Genomic DNA, 24,068 nt, shown 5'->3' on the forward strand with positions numbered 1-24,068 from the left:
AGGTAGGTTTTCCCTGAGATGTTTAGGGTGAAATGATTCAAAATGTAACAAAGCGTTACGATCCGTGGGTTTCTTATACACTTTCACTGCCAATTTATTCGATGTAGTATGGTAGACGATTGTATCCAAAAAAGGAATACAGTCTCTATTGTAAGTGCCTGTGAATCTAATAGAGGAACGTGAGTTCAACCAATTCAAAAAACAGTCAAAATCCGTGTCAGCCGTCAAAATAAAGGCCAAGTCATCAATGTACCGACGGTACCCAATGATGGATTCACTAAAGGGATTATTGTCTTATATAAAACGATATTCAAAATCCGTCATGAAAATGTTGGCAATTGTAGGTGCACATGCTGAACCCATGGCAATGCCATTTGTCTGCAAATACATTTGGTTACCAAACCTAAAATAATTGCACTCCAGAATAACATTTAAAAGACTAAGGAGAAGATTGGAATCAGGACTTGCTTCTACACGTGATGCTAGACGTTTTTGAATAATATTTCTCACTTCCAAAATCGGAACGTTAGTGTAGAGGGATGTTACATCCACTGTTGCTAATATATAATCCGAGGGTATCTCTATATTCTCAACATATCTAATAAAATCTCCTGTGTCCTTTATGTATGACTCTGTATTAATGGCAAATTGTCTCAAGTGAAAATCTAAAAATTTAGCTAGGGGTTCCGTTATAGATTGTGAGGCAGAGACTATGGGTCTGCCTGGAGGTATGGTTCCAGGCTTGTGTATTTTAGGTAAAAGGTAGAATATTGGCATTCGGGGATGTTGATTTATTAAAAATTCAGCTGTCATTTTGTCTAATAGATTGTCCTATAAGGCATTACTAATTGTGATTTTAATTGTACAAGTGATTTCATTAGTCGAATCTCTAGATAGTTTTTTATAAAACGCAGTTTGGTCAAGTTGTCGTGTAGCCTCCCATATATAGTCCTTTCTGTCCTGCAGCACAATAGCCCCTCCCTTGTCAGCCTGTTTAATAATCAAGTTTTTATCTGAAGCTAAGCCATCCAAAGCCTGTCTTTCCATCACAGTAAGATTGGAATACTTCGGTATTCTTTCTTTCTCCATTTGTTGAACATCTCTGAGAACTACCGATTGGAAGGCGCTGATAAGATTATTATTACTTGAGGCGTTAAATCTCGATTTTGGGCGGAAAGGAACACAACATGAGGTCTGAGTTTTAAAGTGATCCTTTAATTTTACTATGCGAAATAACTTAAATAAGTCCACTTGGGTTTGAAATGAAGAATATACAGGTGTGGGTACATATCCAAGCCCCAAGTTTAATACTCTTTCTTCTATCGGGGTCAGAATTCTAGAGGATAGGTTCACTACTAATTTGTCTTTTTCCTGTACGGGCGCTTCACAAAAAAATGCTGATTCTTGTCCCTAGGGCGGAGAGTGTAGCTCCGACTGGAACTGGAGCTAGCCATTGAATCACTATTAGACTCGCCCTCATCAGAATAGCCATCATTACGGCGTCCTGTCTTTCTCTGATATTTTCTTGGTCTCCAATTATTTTCTGATTTTTCTTGTGAGTAGTACCACGTATATACCTTTTTGGTCGCATAGTCGTCTTTATCTCACTTTTTGCCTTAAAGTCTTTAAGTTCATTGGTATAAGCCTTTACATCACGTTCCAATTTTTCCATTTGCACACTAAATGACTCAGGTGAAAATTGATTCCCCAACGTTTGCTTCAAAGTAGCAATCTCTGTTTTAACATTGCCAGCCTCTTTCTTAGCCTGGTCAATAATTAGCAGCATTATATGAACAGAGCAACGATTCAATATTGCTACCCACTTTTCTTTAAATTCCACATTTTCTCTGAACAATGTCGGAACTTTGTTCATTCTAAGTCCCCTTGGTATAATATTAGACTTAACATAATCAGACAGTACTGCAGCATGTAGTTCGTATCTAGTAAATTTTTACATACATAATATAAAGCAGAAATATCAATTTCTTCTGTACTTGTATCACATACTGTTGGTAAGCCCTTGAGAATTCTATCTCTCTCAGCTATACTGAATGCAAAAGTTTCTGTTAGCTTGTCCATAGTGCCACAGCAAGTAGCAACCCAAAATCAAAGCACTTCTGTGCCAATACCGCAAGGTTTGGAAAACAGCACAGGAACAGTATAGTACAAAATGACAACAACTATATTGTGTTTAAACATGCAAAAACAAGCAAGTGGGAATATACACAAGTAGCACTTATAATCATTGGATCTTCATAATAGAAGGTGTAGATGGGGGACGGCTGTTTCAAGGATATCTACACCTTCTATTATGAAGATCCAATGATTATTCATACATGTACCTGATGGACTTTTTTAATGAGAATTCCTACAAATATATTAAGAAAATTATATTGCATTGAGACTGCATTGAACATTGATTGTATATTTTGTATATATTTGTTATAGGTGCTACTTGTGTGTATTCCCACTTGCTTGTTTTTGCATGTTTGAACACAATATAGTTGTTGTCATTTTGTACTATACTGTTCCTGTACTACCTGGAGGTTGGCAACCCTGTATCTGTCCCGCGAGCCAGCCGAGGCAACCCTCCCCATTCTGGATCTGGGCTGGCGAGGCATAGCTCAGACACACCAAGTGTCATTTATCACAGATCATGAGAGGGAGAGCAGGAAGGGTTGCATCAGTGTTTAGCTCTAGTGGCCCTTTCTTGCATGCCCAGGGTAATGCCAATCGCCACTTTGGGGTCAGGAAACAATTTCCCTCCAGGCCAGGTTGGCCAGAGATCCTGGAGGAGTTTTTTTTGGCCATCTTCTGGGCATGGCGTAGGGGTCACTGGGGGTGTGGTGAGGGAGGAGGTAGTTGTGAATTTCCTGCATTGTGCAGGGGGTAACAAATGAGTTCAACTTCCCTGGTCTAAACTGTGCAGACTCAATGTATAAATAAAGCGGTGCTGGAACTTGAACACATGAACACATGAAGCTGTCTTATACTGAACCAGACCCTTGGTCCATCAAAGTCAGTATTGTCTACTCAGACCGGCAGCAGCTCTCCAGGGTCTCAGGCAGGGGTCTTTCACATCACCGACACGCCTAGTCCTTTTAACTGGAGATGCCGGGGATTGAACCTGGGGACCGTCTGATGCTCTGCCACTGAGCAGATGCTCTGCCTCTGAGCCACAGCCCCTTCCTCCTGTTCCGAGGACCGTGGGGGTATAAAGCCGTGCTGTTGCCCTGGGTGCTAAAAGGCCTTTTCAGCCCATATGAAAACAACCCTTCCTCTGCAACATGCAGCTTTCCCTACTTCTCCCCTGCTGAAGTCAACAGTTCCTTCTCTTCTTCACTGCCACAGTGACTGTCCTGTTGTAACGTTCTCCTTTCAGCTATTTTGTAAGGGAGATACAAAAAGTTGCCTTATGGTAAGCATTTATGCCCCTGTACTGATAGAGTGTAGAGACCCTCGAACATGTCATGTTTGACTGTAAAATTTATAGTATGATACGAGAAGCCATTTCCTCTGTAATAGCTGGTTTCCCAGGGAGATCCAGAGCAATCCGTCTCTCTAACATGCTCTCAGATAAAGACATGGAGCTAACCTTTAAAGTGGCCAAATTTGGATGGCGAGCTATGAGGACTAGGCGTGCATGGGTTGAACTCAATGGTTGAGCGATTTTAGACTTATATTTATGTTGATTCCAATGACGTCTTATATTTTAAAACCACGCTCTCAACGGCTTTTTATGAGTGAGTGATTACTCGTGACAAGTATTTATCGGGGTATATACTTGCTATCCTTTTTTATGTATGTATATGTTTATTTATGTATATCTTTTATTTGCTGGTCTTGGACCGTATTAAACTTATTGATTGATTGACTGTCCTGTTGTGTGTCTCCCCTCCCCAGGTGACCCTGGTGGCGTCTGTCATGAGATGGAGGTGGCTGTGATGAACGAAGCTTTAAGGTCTTGGGAACGATGCAGCGTGGACAGTGAGGGGTCCGGCTGTGCCGACTTCAAGCAGAGGTACTCAAGGGAGGAGATGCCGAGGGTGGGTTGTCCTCGGTTGAATAGCTGGGTGGGCTGAAGGGCCAAACCCAGCAGGATTGAGTCAGAACTGGAGAGAGACTCACAGAAAGGGTCAATCTGAAGCCCTTGCTGGCTGGGTTCTTAGCTGGGAAGCTGAAGAAGAAGAAGAGTTGGTTTTTATATGCCGACTTTCTCTACCACTTAAGGGAGAATCAAACCGGCTTACAATCACCTTCCCTTCTCCTCCCCACAACAGACATCCTGTGAAGTGGGTGGGGCTGAGAGCGTGTGACTAGCCCTAGGTCACCCAGTTGGCTTCGTGTGCAGGAGTGGGGAAACAAATCCAGTTCACCAGATTAGCCTCTGCCGCTCATGTGGAGAGGTGGGGAATCAAACCCTTTTCTCCAGATCAGAGTCCTCTCCAAACCACTGCTCTTAACCACTACACCACACAGGCTGTCAATCCCTCCTGAGTGGGTTTAGAATGAGATTTTGGAAGATCTTGGAACCTTGAATGTTTAAAAACGATTATTCAATGTTCTGCATTGAAAATGTTGTAGTGGTTAACAGTGGTGAACTCTAATCTAGAGAACCAGGTTTGATTCCCCACTCCTCCACATGAGTGATGGGCTCTAATCTGGTGAATCAAGTTGGTTTCCCCACTCCTCCATATGCAGCCTGCTGGGTGACCTTGGATTAGTCACAGTTCTCTTAGAGCTCTCTCAGCCTCGCCTACCTCACAAGGTGTCTGTTGTGGGGAGGGGAAGGGAAGGAGATTGTAAGCCAGTTTGATTCTCCCTTAAGTGGTAGAGAAAGTCAGCATATAAAAACCAACTCTTCTTTTTCTTCTTCTTCGCATCCAGCAAGTGCTAACATATTGCACAAAAAAAGAATTCTTTGGGCAATCATATGCACACACACAAAAGTACCTTACGATTGCATCAGAATTATGGGTGGGATGGAAGTTTGGCGGTCTTAATGGATCAACCTTAACATACCATTGCATCAATATTTTGTGTTTGTGTACTGTGTTTTACTGAGGTGCATGAGCATAACACACTGCACAAAAAGAATATTTGGGTAGCCTTGTGCACAGTTGCATTGAGATTGCTTTTTTGCCTTGCTTTATCAAAGCTTATGGAAGAGGGAGGGAGGGAGATGCAAAGGAGCTGAACTCTGTTGGGAAAGTGCTCATGGTTTACTGGTCGTTTATGCATGGGAGTTTTACCCGAGGTTCGTTGCTTGCTGGACCCACGCTTTCCTGTTGCAAATCTATGCACCAGCAGTCTCCAAGCTTAAATCAAGTCCCCGCCCCTTTCATGCTGCTTTGTAGTTGGCTTACTTGTAGAGCTTACTGTGAGAAAAATTTCCCCCCAAAACCCAATTGCTGCATAAAAAAGTATTTTAAGAACAAAAAACAAAAAAAGGAGCAATCTGAAAAGGAGGGGGGAGTGAATCCAAGCTTCCGTTTTAAAAAGCCTTTCTTCTGCTCAGAAAGAGCTCCCAGGAAGCATTTGAATCCCCGCCTCTTTACACATTGCTTTGTAATTGGCTGTGAGAGAAACCAACCTTGTGTGTCCCACGCTTTGCCTTATGCATAGGGATTTCACCCGGGCTGAGCTCAGGGGAGAGGGAAGAATCGGGTTAACAGAGGTACGGGAAGTCCTGGGATTTGTGAGGGCTGGCAGCGAGGTTATCTCTAATGGACAGAAAACTCATGCATAACTCTAAGGAACAACCAAGACAGACGGAAGGGTGAACGTGAGTGAAAGTACCCATGCATAAACGATCACTGTTGGAATAAGATAATGAGGAACCACACTGAGGAAGTCCTCCAGGTGCCCTTGACCCTCGACTTTTCGCTGGTGAGCAGGCTTCTCTGTTATCGGAAGATCACAACTTGGAAAGAGTGGGTTCTTGTTGCAGCTCCACAGAGCCAAGTGGTTTGGCGAAGGACAGAAGGGAGGTTTTGCAAGAGTATATCCGGCGCCTGAAGGCCGAACAGGGCTCCCTGAAGCTGCCCACACAGCGGACTCTGCCTGGGGCTGACTCTGTGGCGGCCAGAATCAATGCAGGGATCGGAGTCAAAGCAGCAGAGGTGCAGAGAGCTTTGTGTGGCATTCTTCCCGCAGAGGATGCAAGTCCCAAGATGGAGAAGTTGCAACTGGTGCAAGAACTGCAGATGACCAAGGTAAGCGAGAATGGGATGTGGTGGTGGGGGGCTGCGGCTCCCCAAATCACAGAGGGACCATGGCTCAGTGGCAGAGCCTCTTCTTGGCATGCAGAAGGTCCCAGGTTCAATCCCCGGCATCTCCAGTTAAAAGGAGCAGGCAAGTAGGTGATGGGAAAGACTTCTGCCTGAGACCCTGGAGAGCCATGGAGAGGGGTTGTGGCTCGGTGGCAGAACTTCTGCTTGGCATGTGTCAGGCTTCAGCAAATACACGGTGTTTCAGGCAATAGAACTCGAATCCAGGCAGAGCAGCGATTCAAAAATTTATTCCGAAAGTCAATGATTTCAGTAAGGAGGCAAACAAGGCTGGAATACATGACTGGGGTGGAGAGGATACATATATAGACTGATACAATAGGATTATAGGAACAAAGAGACAATGTAGTCGTTTCCTGCCGGTAACGACTTAAGTAAAACTGAAACAGAAACCATTAAGAGCAATCAGTGGAGGAGATGGCTGAGCTCCCGGCTTTGTGCGCGGGACCCGATATCAGATGGGAGATTTACACGGGCGGGTCCCAATACAAATGTAAATCCCTGGCCGGAGTTCGTGTGCAAAACGGGGGGGGGGAGGAGTGCACGGAGAACCCCATCTTGCTTGCGGGGAAACCATCTTGTTTGGGACCGGAGCTGACAGAAGCCCTATCTGACATCCCGCCTCTCCAAAGACCCCCTCCCCGGGTTCCCAGGCTTGTCAGGACAACACTGATGGAACTCGGTGATCAGAGAGGGGGCGATCACGTGTTCTGCTGCGACCCACTCATCGTGACTTGAGTTCAAGTGTTTCCAGTGCACCAGGTACTCCAGCTGACCTCTCCGCAGCCTGGAGTCCAGGATCCTGGAAATTTCAAAATGCTGTTCCCCCTGCACCATGATGGGCGTCGCTGCCAGGGGTTCGGGGTGCCAACCGGGAGCGGGAGAAAAGGTCTTCAAAAGGCTCACATGGAACACGGGGTGTACCCCTTGCAGAGTCTTGGGGAGGTCCAGTTCGGCAGTGACCTCATTGATTACTCGGGATATGGTAAACGGACCCACGTACTTTTGGCATAGTTTTCTACACGGACGCAGGGACTTTAAGTTCTTGGTGGAAAGGTACACCTTTTCCCCGAACACTAGATCCCACTGAGGTGCTCTGTGTTTATCAGCCTGCGCCTTGTATCGTTCCTTAGCCTGGTCCAACTGTTTAACAAGTCCCGGCCAAGTATTTCTGACGGTGTTAGACCATGCCACCACCTCTGGGGGGGTCGCCTCCCGGCGGGAGGGGGACCACCCCCAAAGGGTTGAATTCCATCCCATAAACAGTCTTAAAGGGACTCTGCCCAGTAGCAGAGTGCACAGAGTTGTTATAGGCGTATTCCGCCAGGGGTAACAGGTCGACCCAATTATCCTGGTGATAATTGGTGAAGCAGAGCAAATAGCATTCAACCACAGCATTCACCCTTTCAGTCTGCCCATCCGTCTGGGGGTGATAGCTGGCGCAAAACCTCCCGCACCAATTTCCGGTGTTCTTCCGGGTCTCGTGAATAAATTAAAATATCATCTAGGTATACGATGACCCCCTGAAACAACAGATCATGCAAAATCTCGTTGATAAGTTGCATGAAGCAGGACGGAGCTCCAGACAACCCGAAAGGCATTACACAGAATTCAAAAAGACCGAAGCAACACGAGAAAGCTGTTTTAGCCTCATCCCCCTCCTTAATCCGGACCCGGTAGTAGGCCTCCGCCAAGTACAGTTTAGAAAACACCCTGCCCTTTTGTAGCTGGCTGAGAAGGTCAGGGATGAGGGGGATGGGGTACGCGTTTGTTTCAGTAACTGCATTAAGCCCCCTATAGTCCACACATAACCGGAGGTCCGAAGTCCCCTTCTTCTTCACGAAGAAGCAGGGTGAGGAGAATGCAGCCTTGGACGGACGGATGAACCCCCTGGCCAGATTCTTATCCAGAAACTCCCTTAATACAGTCTTTTCCTGAGGGCTCATGGGGTAAACCCAAGCCTTGGAGGGCTTCATGTCCACCATTAACTCAATGGCACAGTCCGTGGTGCGGTGATGGGGTAGCAAGTCACAATCCTTCCCCTCAAAGACTTCCACAAAGTTCTGATATTCTGGGGGTAGCGTTACGGGAATTGCCGTCGTGGCAGTCACCCTCCCCCCATTGGGCATGTCCTCCCTGCAATGCCACCTGCATTGGGGGGACTCAAACACTACTTGGCGCTGTGCCCAGTCAATGCTGGGATTGTGACCCGCCAACCAATTGCTTCCCAGAACCACCGGGTAAGCGATCCCAGGGGCTATGGTGAGGCTGATTTGCTCCCAGTGATCCCCCATCCCTAGCAACACAGGGTCAGAGCGCAAATGAACGGGGGCCCCCTGAAGATCCCTCCCGTCCATTTGACGGAAGCGCAAGGGCTGGTTCAACTCCACCGCCCCCAATTGTAATCGCTTAAATATGTCTTGGTCAATTAAAGTTCTGGAGCAACCAGAGTCCAAAATGCCCACTACTGCAACTGGATCCCCTCCCTGGGGATTCCTTAGCACCACGGGCACCAGGAGAGTCTCCCCCTGGTCACTCACCCAGGTCGGAACCGGCTTGTTTTCTTGCAAAGTAGCCTCCTATGCCGGTTCACTCACAGGAAGCTTTCTTCGTTTTTTGGCGGTGAGACATCTCTGGAACAGCAGCGATGTTCACACAGGACAGGTTCCAGGTCCGCACTTAACGCCGCCATCCTGCGCCGGGTGGGTGTTCCCTCCGTCCTCTTTAGATCCGGAACTTGGTAGCTGGTCAGAGTTTTCTTGTCTGTCGCCTGCCTGGGCGATCCGCTGGTGCACTTGGCGGCAAAGTGTCCCATCCTACCGCAAGGTAGACAGGAACCTTCTCTGAAGCGGCGCGCTCTCTCATCCAGGAAACAGCCTCGATTCCCTTCGCCTCGGTGCACCTCCGTCATAGAGTTCCCCTTGGTCGGGCCTCTGGAGGGTGGTTCCTTCCACGGGCGATCCTTGGCGAACTGCAGGGTTAGCTTGCGGTGTTCTACTTGCCCTGCCAGCCTGATCCAGCCCTCAACGGTGTCAGGGTCTCCCAGAGTCAGGCAGCCCTCCAATACTTCCCAGCGCAGTCCCTCACAGAAGTGTTGGACCTTGGTGGCTTCGCTCCACTCTCACACCTTGCACGCCAGGGACTGGAACTCCTGGGTATATTCTAGCACAGACTGGGACCCCTGCCTTAATCTGCGCATAGCAATCTTGGCCCTCTCTGCCCGGTGAGGGTCCTCAAACCGGCAGTGCAGGGCTTCCAGGAAATCATCGAGGGAGCGCAAAAGTCCAGGGTTAACCTCTGTCGCTGCCACCGCCCACTCTACTGCCTCCTTCTTTAGAAGCCCGATGGCGTACCGCAACCGGGCTTCTTCGGAAGGAAAAGTCTCACCCTGATCATTCATGAAACCAGAAAGTTGCAGTAGAAAGTGGGGTAACTGGGCGCAGGTCCCATCAAAAGAAATCTGCAGGTCCCGGGCGACAGTGCATGGGGAATGAACGGGGAGGGTAGTCGCAGCGCCGATGGACGATTGGAGTCCTCGCACCATCCCTGCTAGTGCTGTCATCTCCCTCCTTAGGATCTCCAGCTATAAACAACAATGATAATTCAACCTTCTGGCGGACTGTGAATTCTTTAAGTAATGGCTATGCCAGAGTCCCCGCGTGTATCCCGTCATCAGTCTAGGTAGCTTATTTCAAGAGCCTCTTCTCCTACTCTGTGGAAAACCAGGGTCTTATACCTGTAGCACCTTCTATTTTGCTGAATTCCTGGCCAGATGTGTCTCCTAATGAAATTAAACCGCTCATTGACCGCTTACACTCAGGCAAAGCCCCAGGTCCTGATTTAATTCCCTACGAACTTTTTAAAGTCAACAGTAAATGGTGGGCCAACATTCTTGCTCCTGTATTTACACAAATTAATGCATCAGGAGCCATTCCAAAATCTTGGAGACATACTATTATTGTCCCAATCTTTAAAAAGGGTCAACGCTCTGACCCAAGCTGTTATCGTCCAATCAGCCTTTCGTCTTGCTTAGGCAAATTGTATTCCTCCTACTTATTAAAGAGGCTGTTGGACTGGGTTGAGAGTAATGACATCCTTGGCTGGGAACAGATTGGCTTTAGAAGGGGTTGGTCTGTCACGGACCACTGTTTAGTGCTCTCCCATCTAGCTGAGAAATATTCCTCCCCCCGAAATGGCACCCTTTATGCGGGTTTTATGGATCTTAAGGGAGCTTTTGATACCATCCCGAGGGAGAGGCTATGGTTGAAACGATTAAATTCTACTATGGATAGGAGGTTACTATGGCTTATTCAGCAATTTCATACTGACCTCACAGCTCAGGTTCGCTGTGGCAACCAAGGAGAACTAACTGAGCCCTTTGAACTGGTCAAGGGAGTTAGACAAGGTTGCCTCCTTGCTCTTCTCTTGTTTAATTTATACCTGAATGATACTGCAACCAATTTCTCAGAGTTTTGCCACCCCCCAAAGCTTGCAAGTCATCCCATCCCAATTCTACTCTATGCTGACGATGCAGTTCTCCTGTCCCGCACAAGAATTGGTTTGAAAAGATCTTTGCAAACTTTTTCTGAGTACTGCTCTAGGGAAGGTCTTAAAATAAACCATCATAAATCTAAGATTATGATCTTCACTAAGAGGAGAAAAATGCCTCTTTTTCGCTGGGTATTAGATGGCTTTGAGGTTGACCAAGTCAAGGAGTTTGTTTACCTTGGCATTCTTTTTCCCCATAACCTAAATTGGAATGCCCATCAAAAAGCAGTGTCCAACAAAATTAAACCTGGGGTTGGTGCTATTGTCAACTTTTTTCACACCAAAGGTGGCAGATATATTCCAGGGCTATTATCCTCTTTGGTGTTGCCATCTGGATAACAGTCATCAATGAATCTATTGATCGTCCACTGCTTTAGTTCTTACGAAAACTCCTAAATGCCCTTCGATGTGTTGCTGGCGTTACTCTTTGTTCCGAGTTTGGCCAAATGTCACTTGAAGCTAGGGCATGGTTGGCCGCCTTTAGACTACACCTTAAACTATGCTTTAGCACTGAGGGGTTCCTAGCTTCTCTGAAGCATGACCCTTTTAAATCCTCATGGCAAAAAATCTTAGATGAGAAACTGTCGTTGTTGGGCTTCTCGCAGGATATGTTATTAGATCTTGGGAAAACTGAAGCTTTTACCAAAATTAAAAAGCGCATTAAAGAGCTCGATTATAACAGCACTACTTTTCATGCTCGTTGCGTCTGTTCATCCCAGTTCTTCGGAATACCCCCTCCACGTGGTCTGCCTGCCTATACATATTATCTGACAACTCCTCATCTCTGTAGAGCTTTTTGCTTGGCTAGATTGAATGCGAACCCTTCTATGGTAATGCACGGCAGAATTCTGAATATACCATACTCAGACAGGATCTGCCCTTGTTCTTCTGGCTCTATTGACTCATTAGCCCATGCCCTTTTGTAATGCCGCTTTTACGAGGAACTTCGATTGCACTATATTTTCCCCCTTTTAACATACAAATCTGTGACTGACACAGTGCCTTTTTTTACTAAGCAATAGGGACCCCAAGGCTACATTGTCAGTGGCAAGATTTATTTCAGTCCTTATATCCCTCCAACACTAGATATATGCTGCTCAAGATCAATTGATCAAGGAGCTTCTAAGGGATAAAAGAAAAAAGGAAAGTTACCTGAGACCCTGGAGAGCCGCTGGTGGTCCGAGTAGACAATACTGACTTTGATGCTTCCTTTCAAGATAGGGAGGAACGGAGCCCCCCATTCTGTTCCTTTCATTCCAGAGCATTGCATTCCACTTCTTCTGGTATCACTAGGGGGCCAATTCATACATTAGAAAGTCCTCGTATCCCCTCGGGTCCTATTGACCAACATGCTTAGTGAGTTCCGTGAGTTTGGAACATAATTCCTTGGCAAGCGCAAGCCCAATTTGGGCTATGAACGAAGTTCTGAGTTCCACAGTTTAAATTGTGGAACTCCCTGCCCCAGGATGTGGTGATGACTGCCAACTTGGGAGGCTTTAAGAGGGGAGTGGACATGTTCATAGAGGAGAAGGGTATTCATGGCTACTAGTCAAAATGGACACTGGTCATGATGCATACCTATTCTCTCCAGGATCAGAGGAGCATGCCTATTGTCTTAGGTGCTGTAGAACACAGGCAGGATGGTGCTGCTGCAGTCGTCTTGTTTGTTGGCTTCCTAGAGGCACCTGGTTGGCCACTGTGTGAACAGACTGCTGGACTTGATGGACCTTGGTCTGATCCAGCATGGCCTTTCTTATGTTCTTATGTTAATTTGTTGGGGATTAGATAGCGAGCTTTGTTACATGTCAGACAGACAAGGGTTAATATTGATTGTATAGAATGCTGACCAGTTCTAGAAGATGATGTAATCTCCAATGTGTTAATTAGCTATTGGTCAGTGAGGGATTCATTGAATACATGCTTGTTGTACACAAGTAATCTGCATTTTACTGCTTTTCTATTCCTTTGTGTAGAAGAGAAAGCAGTACCCAGTTATTTTTTGAATCTCATCCAGAAAAGATGGGACCTTTCTATCTTTTTGAAATGCCATATGCTTAAGCTTAGTAACTGCCAGAACTTTTCTGGCATGTTTAGGGAACTTAGCTATGTAGAGAGAATTTGTTGTTTTAACCTCCCGTGAACCTTTCCCCTAATTTTAGCAAGTAAAAATTGTTTTTACTAAGAAGAAAAGGACTTTGTCTATTCTTGAGTGTGTGTGAATTAATTGACTTTTGCTAAGCCATAATCAAACGGTCCTAAACCTCTGATTAAAGACTCTTTCCATAAGTGGAAGGTCAAGAACTCAACATAATTCCCAGAATGCATCCATTGATGGAGGGCAACAGGACTTTGTAGTGCATGGATCAGCCTGAGTAGAATCCCTCCACCACTATCTTTGTTTTCAAAACTGGTTTTAGTCCTACACAGTTTACACCATCTGTGTGACTAGAAGAAGAGTCGGTTTTTATATGCCGACTTTCTCTGCCACTTAAGGAAGAATCAAGCCAGCTTACAATCTCCTTCCCTTCCCCTCTCCACAACAAACACCCTATGAGGTAGGTGGGGCTGAGAGAGTGTGACTGACCCAAGGTCACCCTGCTGGCTTCATGTAGAGGAGTAGGGAATCAAACCCGGTTCTCCAGATCAGAGTCCACAGCTCCAAACCACTGCTCTTAACTGCTGTACCATGCTGACTGATTCATTAACTGACTCATTAACCTTTCAGATTGATTGGCTAAAATGTCTTTGACTGCTCCTCTGTTTCGGCTGTCAATTGCATCCTAGGAAACTTTGGCTGACTTAAACATCAAGCTGCACTTAACGGAGAAGGAGAAGCAGGGCCTGGAGCTCCGGACATACACCCTGAAGGCCCAAGAGGCCGCTTGCTTGTTGATCATCCAGATTCTTCAAGGGTACCGTGAGACGAGTCGGGGGCAGCTGTCTGGATCTTCCGACAGCAGCAGCAGTAGTGATGAAGAGAGTGACCTAAGGGTAAGGATCTGGGAAGAAGAAGATTTGGTTTTTTATATGCAGACTTTCTCCACCACTTAAGGAAGAATCAAACTGGTTTACAATCACCTTCCCCTCCCCTCAACAGACACCCTGTGAGGTAGGTGGGACTGAGAGAGCTCGAAGAGAGCTGTGACTAGCCCAAGGTCACCCAGCTGGCTTCATGAGGAGGAGTGGGGAAACCAACCCGGTTCACCGTTCCATACCTGCTCTTAACCGCTACACCACCCTGGCTCTCACACTGACAGACACTTCTTTCAGGGACATGAGCAAACACCATTAAATGTTTGCATTTCCAAAATATTCATCATTTCTCCAAGGAGGTCCTCCATTTTCCTCTGGATTATTTTGTAACAAGGGTGGATAGGTGGCAGCTAGGGTTGCCAACCTCCAGGTGGTGGCTGGAGATCTCCCTCTATTACAACTGATCTCCAGCCGATAGAGATCCGTTCCCCTGCAGAAAATGGCCGCTTTGGCAATTGGACTCTATGGCATTGAAGGGCCCCCCTCCCCAAACCCCGCCCTCTTCAGGCTCCACCCCAAAAATCTCCAGGTATTTCCCAACCCAGGGCTGGCAACCCTAGTGGCCTCCCTAATAGCCAAGACTAGTTCGATCTCTTCAGAGCTCGGAAGTGACACAGGGTTGATACTTGGATGGGAGACGACCCAGGAAGACTGGGGCTTTGAAACAGCCTTTCTGTAGAGGTGCAGAGAATCATTGTAAGAACATAAGAAAAGCCCTGCTGGATCAGACCAAGGCCCATCAAGTTCAGCAGTCTGTTCACACAGCGGCCAACTGGGTGCCTCTCGGAAGCCCACAAACATGACGACGGCAGCAGCATTTATCCTGCCTGTGTTCCAAAGCACTTAACATGCTCCTCTGATCCTGGTAGGGTTGCCAACCTCCAGGTGCTAGCTGGAAATCTCCTGCTATTACAAGTGATCTCCAGCCGACAGTGATCAGTTCACTGGGAGAAAATGGCTACTTTGGCCATTGGACTCTATGATATTGAAGTCCCTCCCCTCCCCAAACCGCGCCCTCCTCAGGCTCCACCCCAAAAACCTCCCGCCGATGGTGAAGAGGGACCTGGCAACCTTAGATCCTGAAGATAATAGGTATGCATCATGAGTAGTAGCCATTTTTACTAGTAGCCATGAATACTCCTCTCCTCCATGAACATGTCCACTCCCCTCTTAAAGCCTCCCAAGTTGGCAGCCGTCACCACATCCTGAAGCAGGGAGTTCCGCAGTTTAACTATGTATTGTGTGAGGAAATACTTTCTTTTATCAGTTTTGAATCTCTCCCCCTCCAGCTTCAGCAGATGATCCCCATGTTCTAATATTATGAGAGAGGGAGACAAGCTTCTCCCTGTCCACTCTCTCCATACCGTGCATGATTGACTGTTCTTTTCAGAAGGTGTCAGGAGCAGGCCATGAAGACAGTTCCAGGTGTTGTTTTGCAAGTTCTCTCCAAGGCCAGATTAGATCACCACTCCGTGCCCCGTGTTTAGACTTCATAGATTCCTTCAGTGTGGGAATTGCCAAGTTCTCCTTCCTGCCACTGGGAGGGGGGTTGCCAGGGTTACTGGTTATCTCTTATTGCTTTGTATATATGCCAAATGCTTTCCCTTAGCCTTTCACTAGTAACATCTTGAATATTGACTTCTGTAACCTGTTGTGCTTAATCAATAAAACTACTTTTGTGTTCCCCCCATCTGCTCTCCGGCGGCCCTAGGCCTTAATAATGGATCGGGTAAAATGGCTAGGTATCTAGATAACCTAGAGATACCTTCTCAACGCTGCGCTTTTCTATTAGCTAGGGTTAATGCATTCCCATCTAGGATGCTCTTAGGCCGATACCTCCAGATCCCTAGACATGAACGCCTATGAACATGCGGTTTAAACTTGTTAGATACAATTGACCACATCCTTTTAGATTGCCCCTTCTATGTGACTCTGCGGGATAAACTGCTATCTACTTTGCTCCAGTACAAGACATACAGGAGTAATGAAGTGAAATGCAAATTTCTTTTGAGTGACCATGATCCTAAAATTACGGCTACCGTGGCTGAATTTCTTACAGGAGTTCTTAAAGAACAAGAAAAGTTTTATTAACCCGACTGTAACTTATATGTATAGCCCTTTGGAGGTATATTGTTGTTTTTTTCTATCTCTGTCTTTTGGTATGCCAATAAAGGTTAATGAAATGAAATGAACTACTTTTGTGGACTTGCCGTCTGCTGGAGTCTATGGGTTTGCCGCAGGACTAGAGCTCACAGAAGGTCCTTTCCTTTCAGAGAACTTTCCTCAGAGGCCAGTGAAAGGCTATGTTAGATGGGGGTGGAGGATTCATGGACAATAGCAGCTGCTAGGAACAGTGTAATTGTTGAATAAGATGTTGTTTTTAGCTTCCTTTGCAATCTGGAGTTGTTATGTCAGCTGCCTGGAATCCTTGGAGAAAGGTGGGGTAGAAATGTTTTCATAAATAGATATGTCATCTCAAGCTAAAGCTGCCGGCGCAATCAACACTGAAAACTAAATGAAAGCTCTTATGAATAGCACAGCTCTACCGGGCTTGCGAAAGGCCGGCTAGGAGGAAGCAGGCTTCCAAATGGCAGCTCATTCCAAAGGATTGGAGCCACCACTAAAAGAGCCCTGGAACCGGCTTCCACTGTCCTAACCTTTCCGTTTCTTGGGACAGAAAGGGGGAACCGACCTGATGCAAGGAGAGTCAGTCCTTGCAATTCCTTTGCATCTTTTCCCCGTCTGCATTCTCCATACACATTAAGAAAAAAACTGAGGCATAGCCTACTCAATGCTATCACAGGTCATTTATGCATGGGAGTTTTACCTGAGGTTCGTTGCTCGCTGGACCCACACTTTCCTGTTGGGCGTCTCTGCACCAGCAGTCTCCAAGCTCGAATGAGGAAGTATATGAATCCCTGCCCCTTGAAATGCTGCTTCGTAATTGGCTATAGTGAGAGAAAATTTCCCTCCCCCAAACCCAATTGCTGCATAAAAAAGCACTTTAAGAACATAAAACAAAAAATGGAGCAATCTAAAAAGAAGGGGGGGGGGAGAAATCCAAGCCTCGGTTTTAAAAAGCCTTTCTTCTGCTCAGAAAGAGCTCCCAGGAAGCAGGAAGTATTTGATTCCCCACCTCGGGACATGCTGCTTTGTAATTGTCTGTGAGATAAACTAAGCTTGGGTGTCCCGCGCTTTGCCTTATGCACGGGGATTTCACCTGGGCTGAGCTCAGAGGAGAGGGAAGAATGTGATTAACAGAGGAATAGGAAGCTCCAGGATTTGTGAGGGCTGACAGTGAGGTCATCTCTAATGGATGGAAAACTCATGCATAACTCCGAGGAACAACTCCGAGTGAAAGTACCCATGCATAAACGATCATACTTATGACTGCATCTATTTTGTGCAGTGTTTTCATGGATGGGTAAAACACTACACTCAAAGAATCTGTATGTGATGGTAGTAACTATTATAGCCAGCTTGCTTTCTTGCAGTGTTTCATCGATGTATATATGCATTCCCCTTGCTAATGTCAGGAATGGATGATGTGTGAACGAACAGGAGAAACGGAAAGGGGTAGTATACATAAAAGGTAAAGGTCCCCTGTGCAAGTACCAGGTCATTCCTGACCCATGGGGTGACGTCACATCCCAACATTTACTAGGCAGACTTTGTTTACGGGGTGGTTTGCCAGTGCCTTCCCCAGTCATCTTCCCTTTACCCCCAGCAAGCTGGGTGCTCATTTTGCCAACCTCGGAAGGATGGAAGGCTGAGTCAGCCTTGAGCCGGCTACCTGAAACCAACTTCTGTTGGGATTGAACTCAGGTCTTGAGCAGAGCTTGGACTGCAGTACTGCAGCTTACCACTCTGCGCCACGGGGCTCTTTAGTATACATAACCTGGAAATAAAAGCACCAAACCAAACAGAAGATTCCTAAGGCCTCCGTAGCAAAGAAGGGTTGCGTTCACCACAATCCAGAGAACTAAAACTTCCAACAGGCAGCTCCTTGCCACTGCAAAAATAGTTTTTAAGAAACTAAGCAGAGCCCTTCTGGATCAGGCCAAAGGTCATCTAGATCCTGTTCCCACTGAGGGAGGGGCCGTGGCTCAGTGCTTGGCATGCAGAAGGTCCCAGGTTCAATCCCCGGTATCCAGTTAAAGGGACTAGGTAAGTAGGTGGTGTGAAAGACCTCTGCCTGAGACCCTGGAGAGCCACTGCCAGTCTGAGTAGACAATATTGCCTTTGATGGACCAAGGGTCTGATTCAGTATAAGGCAGCTTCTTGTGTTCATGTGATGCCCAGGAAAAACCACCATCAGGGAGTGAATTAATTCTTGCCATTTTTTAGCTAGTGAGCCTCTGATTTTCACTTTTCCTCTTCCATAATGCCTAGGACTACGTTCCCACCTGTACCTCCAAAGGGACTCATTTCCGTTCAGCTCAGGACGCTGGCGGAAGGCAACCTGCTACAGACCCCGAGGCGCAGATGGTGGAACTTCTCGATGCTTTGGCTCGGTAAGTGCAATCCCTGACCTGACCTGAAGCTGGCGCTGTGCCCTCTCCAATGGTCTTTGTCCACTCCCCAGCCAAACTCCATCTACCCACTTCCAGACTGGATTAAATCACATCTTTTTTTTACTTTTAACCCGTATGCCATAACCAGTCAGGAAGAAGGACTTGGGGAGGAGCAGGTGTTCAGTGGGTAGAGCACCTGCTTTGCATGCTGAAGGTCCCAGGTTCAATCCCTGGCATTGCCATACTAATGCAGCAAAATCCTACAGAGATGTTCTTCTGTGTTCAACCAGAGAGACCATTGCTATTTATGCAGGGCTGTTTCCCTGCGGTCACCCCAACGGCTCTGGTGCTTCCTAGATTCATAGAGTTGGAAGGGACCACCAGGCTCATCTAGTCCAACCCCCTGCACAATGCAGGAAATTCACAACTACCTCCCGCCCACACCCCAAGTGACCCCCTACTCCGTTCCCAGAAGACAGCCAAGATGCTCTCCATCTCATGATCTGCCTAAGGTCACAGAATCAGCATTGCTGACAGATGGCCATCTAGCCTCTTCCTAAAAACCTCCAGGGAAGGAGCGCTCCGCTCACCACCTCCCGAGGAAGCCTGTTCCACTGAGGAACCGCTCTAACTGTTAGAAATTTCTTCCTAATGTCTAGACGGAAACTCTTTTGATTTAATTTCAACCCATTGGTTCTGGTCCGACCTTCTGGGGCAACAGAAAAGAACTCGGCACCCTCCTCTATATGACAGCCCTTCAAGTACTTGAAGATGGTTATCATACCCCCTCTCAGTCTTCTCCTCTTCAGGCTAAACATACCCAGCTCCTTCAACCTCTCCTCATAGGACTTGGTCTCCAGACCCCTCACCATCTTTGTTGCCCTCCTCTGGACACGTTCCAGCTTTTCCTTTTGATTTGCATGGCTGTCCCGACCATCAGAGGTTGCCTCACTCTCCCCGCGCATTTCTGCACATTTTGCTTGCGTTTTCCAGATTCTCACTAAAACAGCATCCGGAAAACACAGACAAAATGCATGGAAATGTACTAGGAGAGCAAGGCAACCTCTGATGGTCAGGAAAGGCACACATAATCAAAAGGAAGCCCCCCCAAGCAGTCAGCGGGGTGTCCACGAGGGAAACAGCCCTGCACAACTGGCCCATCTCTCAGAGACAGAGCACATAATTTGTATGCAAAAGGTCCCAAGTTCAGTCCCTACAATCTCCACGTCAAGGATTTTAGGTAACAGATCTTAGGAAAGACTTTTCTCTGCCTGAGACCCTGGAGACCCACTGCCATCCAAAGGAGGTCACACTCCTGTGGTGTGACTTGGCATAAGGCAATCTGAAAAGATTCTTGAGCAAAAATCCAGAGCGGCGTTCTTTTGCTTTCAGCCAAGGGGCTCAGAGCTTAGTGGTGGAGCAGATGTTTCGCACACAGAACATCCCAGGTAAAGTTCTCCTGCTGCAGGGCTGAAAAAGACCCTGCAGGGCCACCAGTACGTGAAAAACATAGAACATGTTACCAAGTCGTCATGCCAAAGTCGACAGATGTGATTTGGGAGTTCTGCGGTCAGAACCTAATTCCCGCACATGTGCCAGCTGGATTCAGTTCACAATCCAGATCACGACCAGGTTGGTTCTGCATTGAGTCTCATGGAGGGGAAAAAAAAGGAAAGGTTCCCTGTGCAAGCAATGGGCATTCCTGACCCATGGGGTGACGTCACATCCCGACGTTTACTAGGCAGACTTTGTTTAAGGGGAGGTTTGCCAGTGCCTTCCCCAGTCATCTTCCCTTTACCCCTAGCAAGTTGGGTCCTCATTTTACCGACCTCGGAAGGATGGAAGGCTGAGTCGATCTTGAGCTGGCTACCTGAAACCGACTTCCCTCGGGATGGAACTCAGGTCATGAGCAGAGCTTGGACTGCAGAACTGCAGCTGGCCACTCTGCGCCACGGGGCTCCATCATGTAGAAAGGCAGGCTATAAACGCAGGAAACACTATCCCGTTTTCTTTTCCTTCTGCCTAAACGACAGGAACAGGGGACTGAATGGTCGGATCCAGTCCCTTCTTGGCCAGCTGGAGGAGAAACTCGAAGACTGCCGGGCCCAGGAGGTACAACCGATGGAGCTCGCGAGGGATTTTTTCAAAGCACACAGGTAATGCCGGGGAGTCACATCTAAGGATGTCAGGAGAGCCCTTGCTGGGTCAGGCCAGTGGTCATTCTCGCCCTGCATCCTGTTTCTCAACAGGTTTTCCTGGAAGGTCTGCAAGCAGGACACGGAGGCCAAATCCCTCCCGCAGTTCTTGTCCCAGCCACTGGCATTCGGATATAGACTACCTCTGATCATGGGGGTTCCATCTAGCCGAAACCAAAGGGGTTGAGCTAAACACTATCTAATATAACAACCAATAAATCTATTTTTTATTGTATATTGTGCACAATTGTATTTAAAAACACAGGGCCTAATATACAGGCTTCCTAAAAAGCACAAACATAGTTACAAATATTACCAACACATAACAGTATATTAGCCTGTATATTAGGCCCTGCGTTTTTAAATACAATTGTGCCCAATATATAATAGAAGACGAAGAAGAAGAGTTGGTTTTTATATGCTGACTTTCTCTACCTCTTAAGGGAGACTCAAACCAGCTTACAATAATCTTCCCTTTCCCTCCCCATAACAGACACTCTGTGAGGTAGGTTGGGCTGAGAGAGTTCTATCAGAGCTGTGACTAGCCCAAGGTCACCCAGCTGGCTTTGTGTGTAGGAGCGGGGAAACAAATCCAATTCACCAGGTTAGCCTCACCGCTCATGTGGAGGAGTGGGGAATCAAACCTGGAGATCAGTCTCCACCACTCCGAACCACCACTCTTAACCACTACACCATGCTGGCTCTCAATAGATTTATTGGTTGTTATATTAGATAGCGTTTAGCACAACCCCTTTGATTTCTGCTGACTTTTAGGTTGAGTTTCTTTGTTCCCATTTTTCTTCAGCTGGTTCCATCTAGCCATCACAACCATTAATGGACCTATGCTTAGGATTGCCAACCTCCAGGTACCAGCTGGACATCTCCTGCTATTACAACTGATCTCCAGACGATATAGATCAGTTACCCTGGAGAAAAATGGCCACTTTGGCAGGACTCTATGGCATTGAAGTCCCTCCCCTCCCCAAACCCCACCCTCCCTAGGCTCCATCCCAAAAAACTCCAGATATTTCCCAACCCGGAGCTGGCAACCCTACCTATGCTGCATGAGCCATTACCCCCGTAAGCCTGTGAAAGAGGCCCCAAAGCCACACCAAGAGTTGAAACCAGTTTGAAATGTAACATCAGAATCCGGGCATGTTGCCTAATATTTCTCTTCTGTGGCACACACCCAATGTAAGCAGGATCAGAGGTCAAAACGGATATTTCTTTAGCAGGCCTGGTAGGAGCGACATTCTGGGCAAAGGCAAAGCCCTCCTGAGAGTGAAATCGGAGGAATCTGCTAGATGCAGTTCATGTTTGTTTTTAAATTTAGTATGTTGGGGGTTCAAGGGGAATGGCTTTGAGTTGGGGGGGAATAAATGAGTGATAAATTTCTGCCCACTCAGATTCTGTCCTTCTGGGAGACTATAACTTCTTAAAGAGCCGAGCAGCTCAAATTTCCATCCTCCGTCTACAGTGCCATCCTCTGCAGAGTAATTCCTGTCTACACCTATTAAAATCAGTGGTCTTAGACTGAAGAGACTCTGCAGAGGATTGCCCTTCTAGCTGCCTTTCTCCCCGTTTACCTGATGGTCAGCTGCCCTCAACATTCTGTGGCCCTCAACATCCTGCAGTAATGTTTTTGCACTAGGCTCCAATTAGAGGGGACCATTTAGTACCTACAAGCATTTACAGTGTGGATACATATTTGGGAAATTTACCCCTGACTCAGATCACTTTCTGTGGGATACTAGATCACGATGGGTAGCCGTGTTAGTCTATCAATAGCAGTAGAAAAAAAAAAAAAAACAAGAGTCCAGTAACACCTTAACGACTAACAAAATTTCTGGCAAATTTTGTTAGTCTTTGTGCTACTGGATTCTTCTCTTTTCTACTGTGGAATACTAGAAGCTCTTAGAGTCTTGAGGAGGCCCAATTTTGTCTTCTTATTTTCTATAATTGATGCATAGCAGCCCTCAACATTCCATGATTTCTAGAGGAGAAAGAGCATGCTCACTCCTCATCGTGCTATTGTGTGTGGGGGGGTGTCTTCTGTTTAATTTACAAAGTAATTTGTTTCTCTATCCATGGAGGATTCTGGCGAGTATCCCCATTTTGGCGCCCTGTATGGCACTTCCACACAAGCCAAATAATACACTTTCAATCCCGTTTCAATGCACTTTAACGATTGTTTGCAAGTGGATTTTGCCATTTCACACAGTAAAATCCAGCTTCATAGTGCATTGAAAGAGGATTGAAAGTGCATTATTCGGCATGTGTGAAAGCACCCTATGAGGTCATCCAATTTGCTCTTTGAGACTACCGCGGGTTCATTGATTGAGCTGGCGCGAGAACCCCAGAAACCTGCCCCCCCCCCAGTTTCTTCCCATTCTAATTCGGCATGCTCCTTTCTCTCCGCAGTGCCCTGGTCCTTGCCTACCGGAACGCCCGCAGGAAACAGGAAGCCCAGGTGCGCCAACTGGAGACGCAGGTCGGCTTGATGAGTCATCGGCAGGCAGGGCAGCTGCAGTCGCTGATGCGCACCCTCAAGCTGTTGGAGGACAGAGCGGATGGCGGGGACCCCAAGCCAAGGTTGGTGTCTGCGGAGGAGACGCCCAGCCCTGGGAGAGAGGATTACAGCACTGGAATGCGCCATGCGACGGATGCTCACCTCAATGTGAAGTAACCTCATGGACTAGCTTGCTTTCAAAAAGATGTAAGGAGAACTCTGTTGGATTGGGCCAAGGATCCGTCTAGAAGAAGAAGAGTTGGTTTTTATATGCCGACTTTCTCTACCGCTTAAGGAAGAATCAAACCAGCTTACAATCACCTTCCCTCCCACTCCCCACAACAGACACCCTGTGAGGTAGGTGGGGCTGAGAGAGCTCTAAGAGACCTGTGACTAGCCCAAGGTCACCCAGCAGGCTTCATGCGTAGAAGTGGGGAAATCAACCAAGTTCCCCAGATTAGTCTCTGCCGCTCATGTGGAGGAGTGGGGAATCAAACCTGGTTCTCCAGATCAGAGTCTACCACTCCAAACAACCACTCTTAACCACTACACCATGCTGGCTCTCTAGTTCCAAAATTGGCTGACAAGAAGGTTGGGAAGGGAGCCGGTTTTCCCAGTGGTTTGTCTCCTGCAGTTGTTATTCAGAGGTACATTGCCTATGAACATGGAGGCTTGATTTGGCTCGATTCGTAGATCTGTCCCCTGAATTTCTGTGATTGCCACTGAATAAGAACGGCAGAAGAACCCTGCCGGATCAGATCAAGAATGTCTGTCTAGCCTAGCACCCTGTCTACAGCAGTGATCATCCAGAGGCCCCGGTTAGAAACCCACTAAAGGTAAAGGTAGTCCCCTGTGCAAGCACCAGGTCATTACTCATCCATGGGGTGATGTCACATCCCAACGTTTACTAGGCAGACTTTGTTTACGGGGTGGTTTGCCAGTGCATTCCCCAGTCGTCTTCCCTTTACCCCCCAGCAAG

At 47.0% G+C, this 24,068-nt stretch overlaps 1 protein-coding gene across 1 annotated transcript in view; it reads left to right on the top strand.

The window, feature by feature from the left end:
• USHBP1 (USH1 protein network component harmonin binding protein 1) overlaps positions 1-23,266 on the top strand; it is a 50,539-nt gene extending 27,273 nt beyond the window's left edge. The window contains exons 11-16 of the mRNA XM_056844671.1: positions 3,904-4,021; positions 5,951-6,215; positions 13,623-13,829; positions 18,264-18,385; positions 20,419-20,541; positions 23,002-23,266. Of these exons, the coding sequence (XP_056700649.1) occupies positions 3,904-4,021; positions 5,951-6,215; positions 13,623-13,829; positions 18,264-18,385; positions 20,419-20,541; positions 23,002-23,266 (1,100 nt within the window). The remainder of the gene's footprint in view (positions 1-3,903; positions 4,022-5,950; positions 6,216-13,622; positions 13,830-18,263; positions 18,386-20,418; positions 20,542-23,001) is intronic.
• The last annotated feature ends 802 nt before the right edge of the window (positions 23,267-24,068 follow it).

This window comes from Euleptes europaea, chromosome 2 (genome assembly GCF_029931775.1).
Source record: "Euleptes europaea isolate rEulEur1 chromosome 2, rEulEur1.hap1, whole genome shotgun sequence".
NCBI classification, from domain to species: Eukaryota; Metazoa; Chordata; class Lepidosauria; order Squamata; family Sphaerodactylidae; genus Euleptes; species Euleptes europaea.